We start from the raw sequence: 15,647 nt of genomic DNA on the forward strand, positions 1-15,647 counted from the left end.
TTGTCAGTTTGCATGCTGTTAGTCGGTTCGTTGTGAATACAGCTGTATGGATCATACATATGTATTAGGAAAAAAGTCTGATCTGGGAATTCATAAAAAGTGAGTAACTTAAAGTTAAGAGATGCTTTTTGCCTGAGTATAGTAAATATTTATGTTGCATACAATAATTGTTGTGCTAATAGTGTGCTTAAATTAAAATTCAGACAGGAAAAAAGCTTACTCATGAACTTTTTAAAGACCTTAATTTTTAACTCCTGAACTCCTAAGTTCACTTCAGATTTTAGTCTGATACTGCAAGATTTGTAGGTTTTAAGCTATAAGAAATGTTCAGAATCCTCTTGTGAGCAATTTTTTTTTTTTTTGCACTGGGGAGATGTAGAATTACATTACAACCTATATTTGTTTTAACCATAGGTTTTTCACTTCTGAACTTCTACAGCTACTACTGCAGCTTTAGAGGGAAGATAAGTCAGACTGTAGCCTAAGAGCCTTCTGTTGCTGGGTTTTCATATCCTAATGGGGGTCAGAGAAAGGTTACATTGATTATCAGCTTCTTATAACACCTTAATTAACATTTTCTTTGCATGATTTTTGTTTGATAATGCAGAGAAAAGCCATGTTAACTTAACACTGAGGTGTCATTTTGTCACATACATATCAGTAATAAAATCTTAATGACTGATTCGCTTCTTTTTGGAGAGTAACATAACCTGATTGCCTTATAGTCTTATTTTAAATAAAATATTTTTAGAAGAAAAGCAGAAATTAATACAATGTTAGCAGTAAATGCATATTTTAATGTTGGATTTAGAAAGAGTAAATATCTGTAGTGCAGGTCAGCTTTTCTGATGCATGTTTTGGAAAGTTTATGTACTAATTTGTCAGTAATCTGAAATGGGTAGATGCTAAGGATAAAATACAAGTCATTATCGGGTGACATCCTTCCTGGTCACCCCACTTTTAAAGAACATTTCTAATATGCTAGCAGAAGGGAAGAATAGTTATAGTAATATTTGATTGTGACATGTAGAAAAGAATTTTAATTACTGAAATGCAGACGATGAGAGTTCAAGTGATTTTATTTTTTTTTATTTTTTGCAATTTCAGAGTTCTTGAATTAAAATGTGTGGTCTGCCTGATAGGGCATATAATGCTCTGGAATCATTAAATGTTCCTTTTGATGGCAGAAAAACTGCATTAAGATAAGCTGTACTCTGTTCTGAAATAAATAATTTTTGTTGTTAAGGGAATGACTTTATTTGTAAATCCATCTGTATTCGTTGGCAAATTTGTCACATGAGGAAGTGTTAAATATTTCTAAAATATTTAACTGCTTCAATGGCTGTAAGCTGAACAGATAACTAAACGCTTACTTTCCTGCTGAAATATGCAAATAGAAATGTTTGATCCATTGAGTTAATAATTAACAAAAAATCTTTAAATTGTTCATGAAACACCATAAATATGTATAACATATAAAGAGTAATATATTATATATTGATATGCACATGTACATATCAAAGATAATTGGAGGCTTTGTATGTAGTGCTTACCTGATTGCATTTCAACTCTGTATTTTTGTCTTCGTTGAGTACTTTTAATGAAAACAGTTTTCCCATCAGATAGAGTGGGCTCTTGGGTATCTGTGACAGTCACATAAAAATGTGCTTTATATCAGATGAGTTGTGTGCCAATTTGTATGTTGAATTATGGCTATTTGTGAGTATTGATGCTCTGTTATATAAGGCTGGCTAATAGACTGTCAGCTCATATATGGTCAGGGCAAACTTGTCTGGGGACTTAAGGATTAATTAAGAATGTCCTGAGAGCGTGGAAATAATATGCAGAGTGTGTGTCCATGTAAATACAGCTGGGAAAGAGCAGTACTTGCAAATGAATAACACTTGACTCAGACACAAATGAAGCTAATTAAAGAAATGCAGCTTATTATCGTAAGTCAGGGTTGCTTATTGATAGTTGACAGGCTGTGTCTGGTTCTCAAAATGAATCTATTTGGCCTGCCAGCTTTTCTGTGGGAGAGACAGGGATTGGCTACTAGGGCAGCAGGTGCTGCCTGAGAATTTCCATTTATTTGCAGTCAAATCCTTACAGTTTTTACAGTTCTTAATAGAGTTTGCTGTGGCCATGTTTATGTATGGAGTGGTTGAGGGGTACATCCTGTATTTCTTTATGAAGTCTAGGAGTTTCGGCTGCCATCATGATGCAGAATGTGAATCCCTGACATGAAATCTGGTTTTATGGTGCTTCAGGGCTGAATAACATGTTTGTTATATCCATAGTAGGAATGAAGTACAGTGGATTAATGTGATTATCAGCAGTGCTTGCACTTCATACTATATGTACTCAGATTCTAGGGGCAGACCAAGCTGTTAACCATGTTTTCCTATTTACAGAGTGCGTGAACACAGCCCACTGCAATAAAAAAGATTACACTGCATGGAATTGGAGAATCAAATGAGAACACTGATTTAGCTTTTTGAGCTTGTTTATAGTTTTCATTTCTTTATGTTAAGCACCTAAGGATGCAAAACTGTAAATCCGTTGGTGTTCAGTAGATTGATTTTGCTAGAAAAACTTCAGAAAATGGTTCCACCAGCAAGCATGCCCTAAATCTGTTTAATTATTTAGGAATTATTTCTGTGCTATTAAATTTCTTTGCTCTGACAACTTGCCTTTTCTGCTGTGATTAACCTCCTCTTGTTTTTCATGATGAAGGATCTCCTTTCATCTATGTAGCTTCTGAAAGAAGTAACTGTAGTTCTCATCCCTCATTGTCACAGTCATCTGTAAGCCATCTGTGTTTGTGCACTTTTTTCCCCACAGAAGTCTGTATAGTTGAGTACATAAGGAAAACCTAGGAGGATTTATTGTCCTGATGTTTCAATGTTTTAAACTTTGTTTCTCATCCTGGCTGAAAACTACTTTGTGGTCATCGCTTTTTGGGGGGTTACCTTTAAAAGATAATCCTTGGAATTACTCTAGGGTAATTTCAGTAATTGGAGTGGTTTATTAACACACAATAAGAAAAACAAATAAAACCAAGGTAGATCTCTTGCCATGCTATGCTTCGCAGGTGAGTGTTACAAACTGTATAGAAATATGCTTTCTTGTGCAGTTATGACACAGAATGCAAGTCAGATCTTCAGCTGCCTAGTCCTTGATCTTGTCCCCTGTACCTGAAAAAAGAGGAATTTTGGGAGGATTAACAAACTTCTGGTTCATGAGCAGTTGTGGAATTGCTCTAAGACAAAGTTTTGTCCTAATCCATGAATTTGTCTGGAACGTGGCTCAGAAGCACAAGAGTTACTGATTTCTATTGTTATTACAAGTGGCTTCCTTTTCTGTATTGGCAAACTTTAATGTCATTCAGAAAGTAGGGGTAGCTGCTTTTGAATAGTGCAGTGCGGTATTTATGTACCTTGTGCATTTTTTGGGGTATTTGTCAGTGGATTTTATTTTGCTCCTCTTTGTGTGGCCTTCTCTTCATTCTCCTGTAGTCTCAATGAAGCCCAGTTTTTCATCTCTCTGTAACTGAGTTGCTTAGAAACTTGTTTTCCTTAAGCAGAGATGTACTCGTTCAATTTTTGTTATTTGCTATATAAACCTACAAGCAAGACAATCAGGAATTTAAAGTGATCCTCTTTAGAAATAGGGAAAGTTTGATGTGGCTTTTTTGATGTACTTTTATATGTACCTATAATCAGTAGACAGATTGCAAGCCATTCATGCAGATCTTGTCTGCAGTCTAATTTCCCCTGAAAGAGGCTGCTGTTAGCACCTCATATGTTTTTATAATTTCAGTTACTTTCTCTGCTGTCTTCTAGTTTCGCTTTTATTGCTTTTACTTCTATCAGCTCATTGGAACTGAACGATTTAAATTCATTAAATTTGAAATAATGCATTCCTTAAAACTTTTTCGCTAAAACTTTAGGATTTGTCCAGTCCCTTGTTGCAGTCTGGTGACAATGCAGCATACACTGTCCTTCATTTTCCCTGTGAGAGCACACTTTGTTCTCAGATTAAAGACTTAAACAGATATTTGAAATGTGTTCACTGCTACCATTCTCAGATGCCTGCACCTGGGGTACAGTATTGGTTGGAATAACTGTCTGATCAGTAGTAATTTCTCTAGTATTTACTGCTAGTGTAGGCACTATTTCAGTGCATCTGGTACAAACATTCTTCTTATTCTTAGCATCACGCCTGGTCTCCTTATTACTTCTGTAGACTTGTGTCCCTCATTTGAGTGGCTGGACACCCATGTTGATCAGAATAAATGAATTATTCCAGTCAGCAGTTGCTCCTTTAGCATAGTTTTACTCTTCAAGGTCAGGAATGATGGCCCTCTTACACCATCTGCCAGCACTGCTGACATTGCTGTAATGCGCTTTTTTTTTTATTCCCTGAAGATTTTATGATGATGATGCTGTTGTTTTTTCAGTGGTGTAATTGGATAGTAAGTCAAAGTAAGCCGCTCTCTGTATTTCCTACTTGGTTCATCAGGTCATGATCTTTATATAATTCAGTTATATGCTCCTGGAACTCAAAGGGTCTTTCAGCAAAGTGAAGGAGGTAGATGCTAAAAATGATAATTACTCTAGACAAAAACTGTCCATACTCGCTGTTTGTATGCTTCAACTGTTACTTGAAGTCTGTGTTGTGTTGTGCTGACATTTATTGCGTTTTCATTTTAGCCATTTTCTTCTTGACTGGGGTTTCCATCTCTTCTCTAAGTATACCAAACTTCCTGGTTTTTGGTATACTTAGCATTTTGTACTTGTATATGTCATCTCCAAATGATCCACCTGTAAGAGTCGTGCTCTTAAGACTTCTGAAAATCTGGGTGGAGTCAAGTGAAGGACAGTACAGCAGAGCTTTTCAAGTGAGGAGAGGAGATAGCAGTTGAAATGTACTTGAAATGTCAGTGTGCTGCGGCCAGGCTTGGGTGTGCTTAAGCCTCACTAGGGGCCTCTTTTTCCCTCACAGCCCTGAGAGGAGGATGCCACTCTTGGTTTTCAAGCCAAACAGAAGACAGCATGTTTTTTGGTTTTGGTAAAAATAGGAGCTAGTTTGCTTGAGGTAGATTCATAGTTACTCAATCAGTTTTTCTGATAGTGAGTTAGAATAAGTACAATTTCCTGTCTTACAACTCTTGGAGTTCTTTTCAGGGTTGGTTGTGTTGTTGTGGAAGGAACTCTTTGCTGTTAATACAGTGTGTATCAGTTAGTTTTACTGTCTGTACCTCAACTTTGAGGATGTTTTGTTTGATTCCTTCTCCTTTCTTTGGCAGAGGCTTATGTGGAAAAATAATCACGTTGCTTTGCTTTTGTATGGTAGTTAGATCGGTAATCTAACATTGACTCCACAGTGTCGCTGGAATGAAGGCAAGTGTGAAGCTGAGGCTGAACAGTAAGCTACAGCTTACTGTTACAGCTACACCCAAGTATGTATATTATTATACTCCAGAAATGACATACCCCAGGCTGACCAGTAAGAGAGAACACGTCGGTAGGTTTCTGTGTTATCCTGTGAAACTCAGGGTATTTCAGGCTGCTTCCTGAGAATTATTGTTTCAAGAGTGTAAGTAGTCTTTTTTTCTGCAGTTATCTTCTAGCCATCACTTCTCTGTACTCTAATTCTGGCTGTAATGCACCCAAACTTTACCTGTCTGCAGGAAGAAATGTTCGGGGTCTTCTGCTCGCTGCACAGAAGGGACCAGAAGCAGCACTCCCCCATATGCTCCTCTTGGCTCACGTGCAGCCACCTGCTTGCTGCCTGACACGGGAGTCTGCATTCAGGGGATGAGACTGAGTGCTGGCCGGCTCATTTAGGGCTCCGTGGGCGTTCATTAGCTTGCCATCTGGAACGTGGGGACGGTTAGCAGCCCTTTGTTCTCGGCCCAGCGGAAGGCCGGCCTGCCCGCTGGGTGGCAGCACGCCTCTGAGCCGGCTGAGCCCCTCTGCTTTATTGCTGCCCGTGAGGTGTAGCTATATGTCATTATTTCGATCTGCCTGTTTCTATTGGTTTTTCAGAACGTGGCGGTGCATTCTTCATATGTCCGGGTATATCTGGGTTCTCTGCTTAGCAGTTTCAAGTCACTGAGGGAAGTTTTGTGGCCAGCAGTGCCTTGGTGACTTGGACAACTTGAGAGTTCGTTTTAATACTTTTGCCAGTCAGTAAACTCAGTGTGGAGGAAAAATAATTATTTATAAAAACATTTGTTTAGTTTTGGTTACGTCGCAGCCACCACCTGTCCCCTTTATTTCCTTCTTCCTTCCCTTAGAATGTTCTGACATGTTTACAGACAGTGCCCCATCTCCTTCCCAACTCATCGTGCACACAGAATACCCTTTGTTTAGTGAGGATTGTTCTGCAGGGAGCAATGCCAGATGGTAGCCCTTTGGCTTAGAGGGTTACACACGGAAAGAATTAGAGGAAGGGAGAATTATTGGGACTCTGCTGGCTTTTTGAACAGGAGCTGGTTATCACTCTTGAAACTTTTGTTCCTCAAATAATACACAAAGTGATCTTTCTGGAGGCTTAGGCTGTTGAATGTTTCTCTTTAAATGATCGTGTGTAGCTCAGCATAATTAAACAAAAACAAAAAAAGCCTATTATCTTTGTATTCCGTATATTCTTCATGGGAAATTCTTTGGTTTTTAGAATTTGCATGCCAAGTTTTATTTTCTAAGTTGTTAAAATATATGTCAGAAAAAAAATTGTGAAGAGGGGTCAGGACTGGCAAGTTTTAAGTAATATTCAGGAAAAGAAATGCCAAGGAGGCTTATGTTATTTTAACACCTTTTTGGAGTTAAAAATACCTTATATTTCACAGCCTTTTATATTGGTAAAAGTTACTAAAATCTTGAGAATGTCAGTGCTGACAACTTGAAAAGTATTTGAGCTTCTTTGGTTAGTGACTTCCATAACTTTCAGCTTTGCTTAATTGAATATATTTAAATTCTAGTTCCAGTGACCTATGTTATCCAGAAAACTCAGTCAGTAAGGACTAAAGTTGTCTTAATCTCTTTCCTTAGTCTGACCTGAAATGCGTCCAAGATGCAAAAGGAGGCTCTTTCTACAGAGACCATTGTCCTGTGTTAGGTGAGTTGAAAGCAAAGTAAATTTGCCTTGATCTGCATTGATTATATGTAGTCTTGTTTTTTCTTTTCAAATTTAATCTAAAATTACAGCCCTTTATAGTGAATGTAAATGGTAGCATTTCTGTGTTAATAGTAAATTTCTTTTTCCTCACTGTATTTGATAACAGTGTGCCAAGTGAATGGTGAGGGTGCTGTTAAGTGGTGAAATCACATTGGGCACTTCTTCTAGGGAGCCAAGTATCTATGCATTCTTACAAAGACTTAGAATCATAGAATCATTAAGGTTGAAAAAGACCTCTAAGATCATCCAGTCCAACTGTCCCCTACTACCAATATTGCCCACTGAACCATGTCCCTTAGTACCACATCTAAATGTTTCTTGAACACCTCCAGGGACGGTGACTTCACCACCTCCCTGAGCAGCCTGTTCTCGTGCCCAGCCACTTCTAAATAATCAGGTATGTTTAGAAAAGTATACGTAACAGAGTTAATTTTTACATAAGCAGGGTTATTTGAATGTATAATTCAACTTATTTTTATACTAATAAGTAGTACTTGTACTGAAATCTTGGTTGAAGTTTCCCTTATCTACTCTTGCACTGACTTATTTTTAGTGCCCTAGCTGGGCTGTAGGCATGAGCAGAGTGTACTGTAAAAATAATTGCTAAATGTTGTGTTTTCTGAAATATGGGCAAATTGGAATAAGTTCTACTGAGTACAGATTTCTCTATCTTAATATGTGTTTCCTTGGTAAAACACTTGGTCATAAAATGGGATGCTACAGAAAATTGTGCTTCTCTTCTTCAGTTAGTTATACTTCAGTGCATTAAAAAAACGACACACAAACCAAAAAACATTGGTGGTTGATATTGACTTTTCTAAAGTTTCTAAATTCATGAGAATTCTGTTTGCTAGTCTCAGGGATTTGCAGCAGGAATTAAACTAAAGCATTACCTTCAAACTCTGTTCTTTTAGGTAGTGTTGGTGAAAAGGTAAAAACAGTGGAGGTCTTGTCTTGGTTAGAAAAGAAAAAGTCATCACTTGGTTATGTGCTGTCATGCAGAGAAATTATTTGGAAGAAAGAAGATGAAACACTCTGAACTTTGTGTTTTTTCTGTGTACTTAAAATTAATTTTGTCTCTTTAGTCAGACATGAACAGGGACATAAAAATAGGTTCTTAATTACACAGATAAACATAGGCTCTTATGCATACCCTGTATTCATTGTGGTTCTAGCTTTAAAAGTAGCTTTCTACTGATTATATTTTGTGCCTCACGGGTGACCTTTGTGATGAGGCAGAATGCAGTCCCAGAAAATCTGCAATTGACAAGAAGCTGAAAGAACAGTGTCACTGAAAGTCAGGATTTACTCAAAAGAACCTTGAGTGAGCAAAGAATTCAGTAAATGGAGACCTTGTGGGATTTGAATGGAATTTTGCACACTTGGTGGTATAACCCCATATATCAGATCAAACTGGGAATTGAGGAGCCTTGATGAGGAAGACCTGGGTGCTGAAGTGAATACTAAATTAATCGCAGCCTGCCATCACTTATTTGCAAATAAAGTAAATTGGATAGTGGGCTGTGTTAGGGAACAGAATACGTTTATCTCCCTCTTACCAAAAGTGCTGAGGCAACAGACAAAATGTGCTTTTAGCACTGTTTTGGCAGAAAACAGGACAGATTCTTTCAGAGCTTGCACAAAGAGCTCAGTCCATGTAGCCTCCAAAGATCCCATTCTCCAATTAACACTTCTAGAACTCTGTCATTTTTACTGTTTTGCTGTTTTTTTCTCTTCTTGCTTAGGCTTCCCTGTCTAATCAGGGCTGTCTCTGCAATGTTTGTAATGCCTTCTGTTGAATAGTTTTCTATCCACAGAATTCCGTATTGGCAGTTTTTCTGAAGAAATATTCTCTAACTTAATAGTCCTTTGCAGAAGTGGCTGTTTATCATGTCATGTGTTGCTTTTTTTTCCCCCAAAGGTAAAGGATGCAGATTGAAAACAGTGTTCTATCTATGTGTCTTTTAAACAAAGACTAGAACAGAAACAAGTCACTGTGACAACATGGATGGTTGTAGAAATCAAAGTCTGTTGAACGCGAGCATCCATTCACAAGTGTGCTTCCTTCCACAGCAGTTTCTTGTTCAATAGTATCAAGTCTTTTCTTGGCCATTCTGTCCTCTGCAAACTTACTGGAATTGCTAATTGCAGAACTACATCTGGTGTGGATTTCAGCCTCCCTCCAAAGAATGTTTTTTTTATCTCTGTATCGGACTATTTGTTTCTGCTTACTGTTACAGTGTGAGGACCCTTCCTCATACTGCTTCTTGTCTAAGCAGCGGTATTGTTAAAGGAATTCTGCTGACCCTCTCCTATGCAACCAATATTGTCACTGAACTCAATGTACATGAGTTCTGTGGTTGTCACTGTTATTCTGTGGATGGCAGCAGATAACATCTTCTGTTTCTACCATTGAGCAGTTGTACAACTTTATTTTTTCATCAGTTACCACAGTTTGAGGTGTGTGAATGTATGCTCTTTTCCATCAGCTGTTGACTTCTTGTAATGATGTCTTTCGAAAGCAAGTATTATCCATGATGGAGGTTTTTGCCCCCAAATTTGCAAGTTTTCTTGTTTGTAGTCACATTCCCACTTAGACTACTAAAGATGCTTTCATCATTGATCATTCTGGAGATGGTCTTTTGCCAGTTCTTTTTTGACATTCATGGACTGACTGAATTCAAAACCACTTTCTATAAGCATTTTGCCCGCCTTTCAACCTATGAATGATTAGGTGGTACTTTGTATATGATTACCTCAGAACTATCAGAGCTAGATGTTTCCATATGTTTAGTACCGTATGATAGCTATTACATCTTGGTTAGAAGCCATAGTGGAAGAAAGACTTAGTATTTACCATCTTTTTTAGTTACCTCGAAACCTTAAGAAGAAATAGATTATTTAATACCCAGAAATTCAGAGTTTTTAACCTGTTCATATTTGTTTTAGCTCTTGACCACTACAGTTTCATAGATATGAAGCTTCATGGTTGTCAGCTGTGTTAGAAATCTGTTTTTCAGATTGCTTGGAAAATTAATGTGGTCATGTGAACACCTTTTCTTTTTCTATTTTAGGTGAGCAAAATGGTAACAGAAATCCTGGTGGTCTGCAAATTGGTGACCTTGTAAACATTGACCTTGATTTGGAAATTGTACAGTCTTTGCAGCATGGTCATGGAGGATGGACTGATGGCATGTTTGAAACCTTAACAACAACTGGAACAGTTTGTGGCATTGATGAGGATCATGATATTGTAGTACAATATCCAAGTGGCAATAGGTTTGTTTTAAAGCCTTTGTTGTACATCATCACAAATTTTATTTGCCTTTGGCACTTGTGATTGCTTACTGCCAGAGGGGTTCTGGAGTTCTGTTCTGCTTTTGTGTATATTAAGATATCTCTGAGGATTTTTATTTCTTTTGCAATATGTAATGAGGGGATATATATAAATATAGAGAGAGATAGAGAGAGATAAAAATATAAGCTCTCTGAACTTTGGTTGAGTCCAAAATAATGAAGTTGTAGAGTATCTTATTTCTGAAATGTTGTGTTTTACACAGTACTTGTTTTTTTTATTATGGAGCACCCCAAGTAAGGTTTCAAGGAGAATGGTAAGAGCAGTGCAATGTACAGTTTTAGGAAAATAGGTTAAGAGAACTGGTGATGAATGTCTTTGTTGGGAATCTCATCTAATAGAATAGATACATTGACTTGATCTGTATCTAGCATTTTTTTAATCAGTGGGGTGTTAGTTTGGGTAGATGTGAAGCTGGAATAGGAAGTATTGGGGAACTTGTTGCCAAAACCACTTAGTTCAAGCTAGATTTCATGTTCTGTTAACTGCTTTCATGCTAACAGCGTTCAAACACAGCTGTACTGATAGATATGAGCTGATATGTCCAAATGGTTTTGTCATTTTGCTTACAGCTATTGGTTTTCTCTTTAAAAAGCAGTCAATGAGTATATCATTATTTCAGTTCAGCTTGGAGACTTACCTATTTAATTTGTCCCAAAAGAGCTAAGACTCATTGCTCTTGATGAACTTCATGTGGTTACTGATTGCTCACCACTCTAATCTACTTACAAAAAAAAAATCAAGATAATATCTGTCAAGATTAGTGTCAACGTATTCAGGCTTTCCCTCTGATATTGCTTGTTAATATTGCAAAGTAATGCAAAAATCTTTTTTTTTCCCAACTAATATGAGCCATAGGGATGCAAGTACCATTCTGTCTGATAATTATGGCTATAGAGGCAATCAGAGAAGCTAATCTATACTGTGCTTTTTTTTTTTCCTTGGCTTTCATCAGTCACCTGATGCTTCTTGACCAGATCAAACAGTTGAATGCAAGTCAATCCTGGAACAAATTACATGTAAAGTGCAGACTACCATATTAAATACTGGAATATAATTAGGCATGAAAACAGCTAAATATCTGTAAAACAATAAAATTGATAGTGGAAAAATAGGATAGCTCAGTTAAATTCAGATGCATCTCAACCATGCATTTGGTTGGAGAATCTTTATAACTGTGTTGCATCTTCTGACTTTGAAGTGGAGGGGCAACATCCAGAGTTCTTCCCTTGTTGTTTCTTGACAGTACCCTTGTTTGTGAGACAACTTAATCTTTCCCATTCCAATTTGACTCCTCCTTGCCCTGGGAGAATAATAATAATAATAATAAAAAAAAACTCCTTTCAAGAATATTACATTGTCATGAGCTGTTAGCTTGTAAGACATTTCTTCTTTGCTTCAGTAATTTACATCTCTGAGGATGGTAGTATTCAACTGATGAGCCACGTTTAAATGGGCAAGTAGTAGTTAACAACGTGTGCTACAGCATCAATTTACAGGAAGGCTTAGGCATACAAGCAGAACCTTATCCAATTTACTTATTCATATTTTTTAACATTCGTTTCACTTCCCAAGTTTAAAACCTACTTCAAATGATTCTTTGTCTAGGTGGACATTTAATCCAGCTGTTCTCACCAAAGCCAATGTTGTCCGAAGTGGAGATGCTGCTCAAGGTGCAGAAGGAGGTACTTCTCAGTTTCAAGTGGGTGACCTTGTTCAAGTGTGCTATGACTTGGAGCGAATCAAGCTTCTTCAGAGAGGTCATGGAGAGTGGGCTGAAGCAATGCTTCCTGTAAGTAGCTGTATGTTTGGACTCAAGATGATTAAACTTGTATAATATTTCTGGTTATGATTGTTAATAATACCTGGAGGCCATGAAAGTGTCAGAGAAAGTATATTTAACCAAACAATACTTAATACTTATTTAGCCTGATGAAACTTAACTAGAAGGATTAGCAAATGTACTATTATTCAACTGATTTGATAAAAATTGTTTTCTGTAATGTTCAGGTATCTAACTGCTTTATTTTTAGTATATTTACTTAAGATGTTTCCTTTATTGCAGACTTTAGGTAAAGTTGGTCGTGTCCAGCAGATCTACTCGGACAGTGACTTAAAGGTTGAGGTTTGTGGGACATCTTGGACATATAATCCAGCAGCTGTCTCAAAGGTGGCATCAGCAGGATCTGCTATAAGTAATGCGTCTGGTGGTAAGTTTAAATAATAACCAGAAACGTATGTGTGACAAGTACTTGTGTTAATCACAGAATTGTTAAATATTGGTACAGAGTTTGTATGTAAGGTTAATAAAACTCAAGACTTGATGTTTGGTACTCCAGTATTACTCTTCATGGAGAGATGAAAGGAGAAGCTTGCAGTAGGCGTGGAGTTGTTTATAGCTGTTATCTTGATAGATGTAAAATCAAATGTGTGATTCTCTTTGGCTACACTGCAAGTATATCTTTGGAGACCAGCTCTGAGGGCTTTAAAGCTGGAGTGTTTAGAAGGGATGTTAGATTGAAACAGGCTGTAAGGCATGAAGAGAGTATCACTGGGAGAAGGAAGCAGCACATTTTTTGTTTAAAGTGGGTTGGAGATAGCAAGTGTAAATGAGGGATCTGTTGCAAGCAGTTACTTATGTTATTCTTAAAAGGTTTCTTGTCTTAAAACTTCATCAGATACACTTTGGCTAATCATAGTGGGAATTTTTTTAGGTTACATAATCATATTTCAGTTCTGTTGAACCTGCTCATGTTCACAGAATCGTAGAATGGCCTGGGTTGAAAAGAACCACAGTGATCATGTAGTTTCAACCCCCCTGCTATGTGCAGGGTCGCCAACCAGCAGACCAGGCTGCCCAGAGCCACATCCAGCCTGGCCTTGAATGCCTCCAGGGATGGGGCATCCACAGCCTCCTTGGGCAAGCTGTTCCAGTGCGTCACCACCCTTTATGTGGAAAAGCTTCCTCCTAATATCTAACCTAAACCTCCCCTGCCTCAGTTTAAAACCATTCTCCCTTGTTCTAAAGCGTTAGTGTTCATCTAATACTGATGGCAGAAAGATTATCCAGTACATGTTTTGTGTTCTATTGCCTGTTTCATTAATTGGTTGTACTGAAATTTCTTTTTTCTTCGTCATAGCTAATTGTTTTTTTCCCCCTTCACATATTTACTCTAATGTCAAGAAATCTTTCTACATAGGGTTTTAGACTTTTTCATAGGGACTGTGAGCATAGATACAGTGAATTTTCTCAAAAAAAGGAAAAAAATAGAAAAAAGACACACGGTTACTATGATAATAGAAGGCAGGAAATAGACAAAGTTAAGATAGAAGACTAAGAATCCTGATACATTAACATGTAAATCTGTATTTTTACCTGCTCCCCCTCTTTCCTGTATTTTGTGGTAGACACACTATTTGTGGTTTAAAAAAGAAAAACTTCTGTTCTGAAATACTTGATGCGACTGTCTCAACTATTTAAGGGGATTAGGATTCAGGATTTATTCAAAACCCTATAATAATTTAAAGGTGGTTTGTGTATTACTAGTTACATGCCTTTAGAATTGTGACAATCTTCGTTGTTGTTTTTCCTGTTCTTTTGTGGCTAGAATTGTAGTCTTAACTGTGGTTTGTTTAATAAATGTAGAGAGACTGTCCCAGCTATTGAAGAAATTATTTGAAACCCAAGAATCTGGAGATCTCAATGAAGAATTGGTTAAAGCTGCTGCCAATGGAGACGTTGCTAAAGTGGAAGATCTGCTAAAGAGACCAGACGTGGATGTGAGTTACAGGGGGTCCTGTAATGCTAATAGAATAGATATCCTTAGCCAATCAGTAGCATGCTTGCACAGAAGTAATACACCTTGTTCCAGTGCATCATCCCCCATTTGTTTTCTTTTGAATTGTGCAGAGGGATGTCTGAAAATGCTGCTTAATATCCTGTTTCACTGGACAAGTTTTGTTATACTGTCTGCTGTCAATAAAAGTGTCTTCAGTCCTATGTCTTCCAGAGTCAGGGCAGAGAGTTAAACTCACAATTAATGAAGGGTCTTAAACTTCTTTTGTTTTTAGAGAAAGGAGGAGTGAGGGTAGGTTTGGATGGGTGGATTTGTGTTTTTTTCTCCATTTTCATAAGATAGATCAGCTAATCTTCTTGGATACTGTTTCCCAAATTGTTTAGTCACATTACTGTGTAATTAGACAGAAAATGTTTAAGGACTTGATTCAGGGAAAAAGTTACAAAATCACAGAGTTTTTTGTCACTACAACAGTAGGTATCCTTGTAGGAAGAAGATTAATCTCCATCAATTCTGAGGGCTAGTTTGTAGCTCAAGATTATATAAAGCATAATAACTTCTGTTGTTGACATAAATTAGAAAATGAAGTAAAGTATAGCTTAGACCAGAGAACAGACATCATTATGAGGCCTCTTTTCAAAAGCTTGCCTTTACAGAGGCCCAAAGGTAATCTATATATATTTCTTAATCCAGTAATCATTAAGATGTTAATGTCTGAAATAAATGCTTTGTCTTTCCTTCAATCTAGCTAATGCTGTGAAAATAAGATAGAGTAGACCCAGGAGGAGGTGATGTCAAAAAGGCAGCTTTTTAAAAATAGTTTGTCTGCTAGTCTTTTGCTAATCTTGTGTTGTGATTCAGTAATATACTCTGTTTTCTAAGACACTTGCATGTATACAGTGTCTCGTAGGGGTGTTTGCATCTTGCAAATTTTCTCAAAGTGTTAATTGTTTCCAGGTAAATGGACAGTGTGCTGGACACACAGCTATGCAAGCAGCTAGTCAGAATGGCCACGTTGATATTTTGAAGTTGCTTCTGAAACAGAATGTGGATGTTGAAGCAGAGGTAAATGAAATATTTGAAATGTACACTTTTTGTACCCTTAAGTTTTAAACTTAGCTACATACATGAATAACATCGATTGGAGTTGCTTTCTTGCAATAATTTGTAAGTTCTTCTGGTTTTATTTTAGTTTGCACTGCATGCAACTATATTCCTAAGCTTTCTAACATGTTTCTTCCTGATGACAGATTAACTACTTTTCCTTTTTTGATTGGTAGATAGCTATTAAAATAAGCAGAGTAATAAAG

At 37.2% G+C, this 15,647-nt stretch overlaps 1 protein-coding gene across 4 annotated transcripts in view; it reads left to right on the forward strand.

Annotated features, from left to right (window-relative positions):
- The window catches only part of MIB1 (MIB E3 ubiquitin protein ligase 1), a 72,567-nt gene that overhangs the window by 13,567 nt on the left and 43,353 nt on the right, over nucleotides 1-15,647 (forward strand). For all 4 annotated transcript variants that reach the window (XM_031612922.2, XM_031612924.2, XM_031612920.2 and 1 more), the window contains exons 5-10: nucleotides 7,059-7,125; nucleotides 10,260-10,464; nucleotides 12,149-12,332; nucleotides 12,606-12,750; nucleotides 14,187-14,320; nucleotides 15,295-15,402. In XM_031612922.2, the coding sequence (XP_031468782.1) occupies nucleotides 7,059-7,125; nucleotides 10,260-10,464; nucleotides 12,149-12,332; nucleotides 12,606-12,750; nucleotides 14,187-14,320; nucleotides 15,295-15,402 (843 nt within the window). The remainder of the gene's footprint in view (nucleotides 1-7,058; nucleotides 7,126-10,259; nucleotides 10,465-12,148; nucleotides 12,333-12,605; nucleotides 12,751-14,186; nucleotides 14,321-15,294; nucleotides 15,403-15,647) is intronic.

The sequence above is a fragment of the Phasianus colchicus genome, chromosome 3, assembly GCF_987193195.1.
Source record: "Phasianus colchicus chromosome 3, bPhaCol1.hap1.1, whole genome shotgun sequence".
NCBI classification, from domain to species: Eukaryota; Metazoa; Chordata; class Aves; order Galliformes; family Phasianidae; genus Phasianus; species Phasianus colchicus.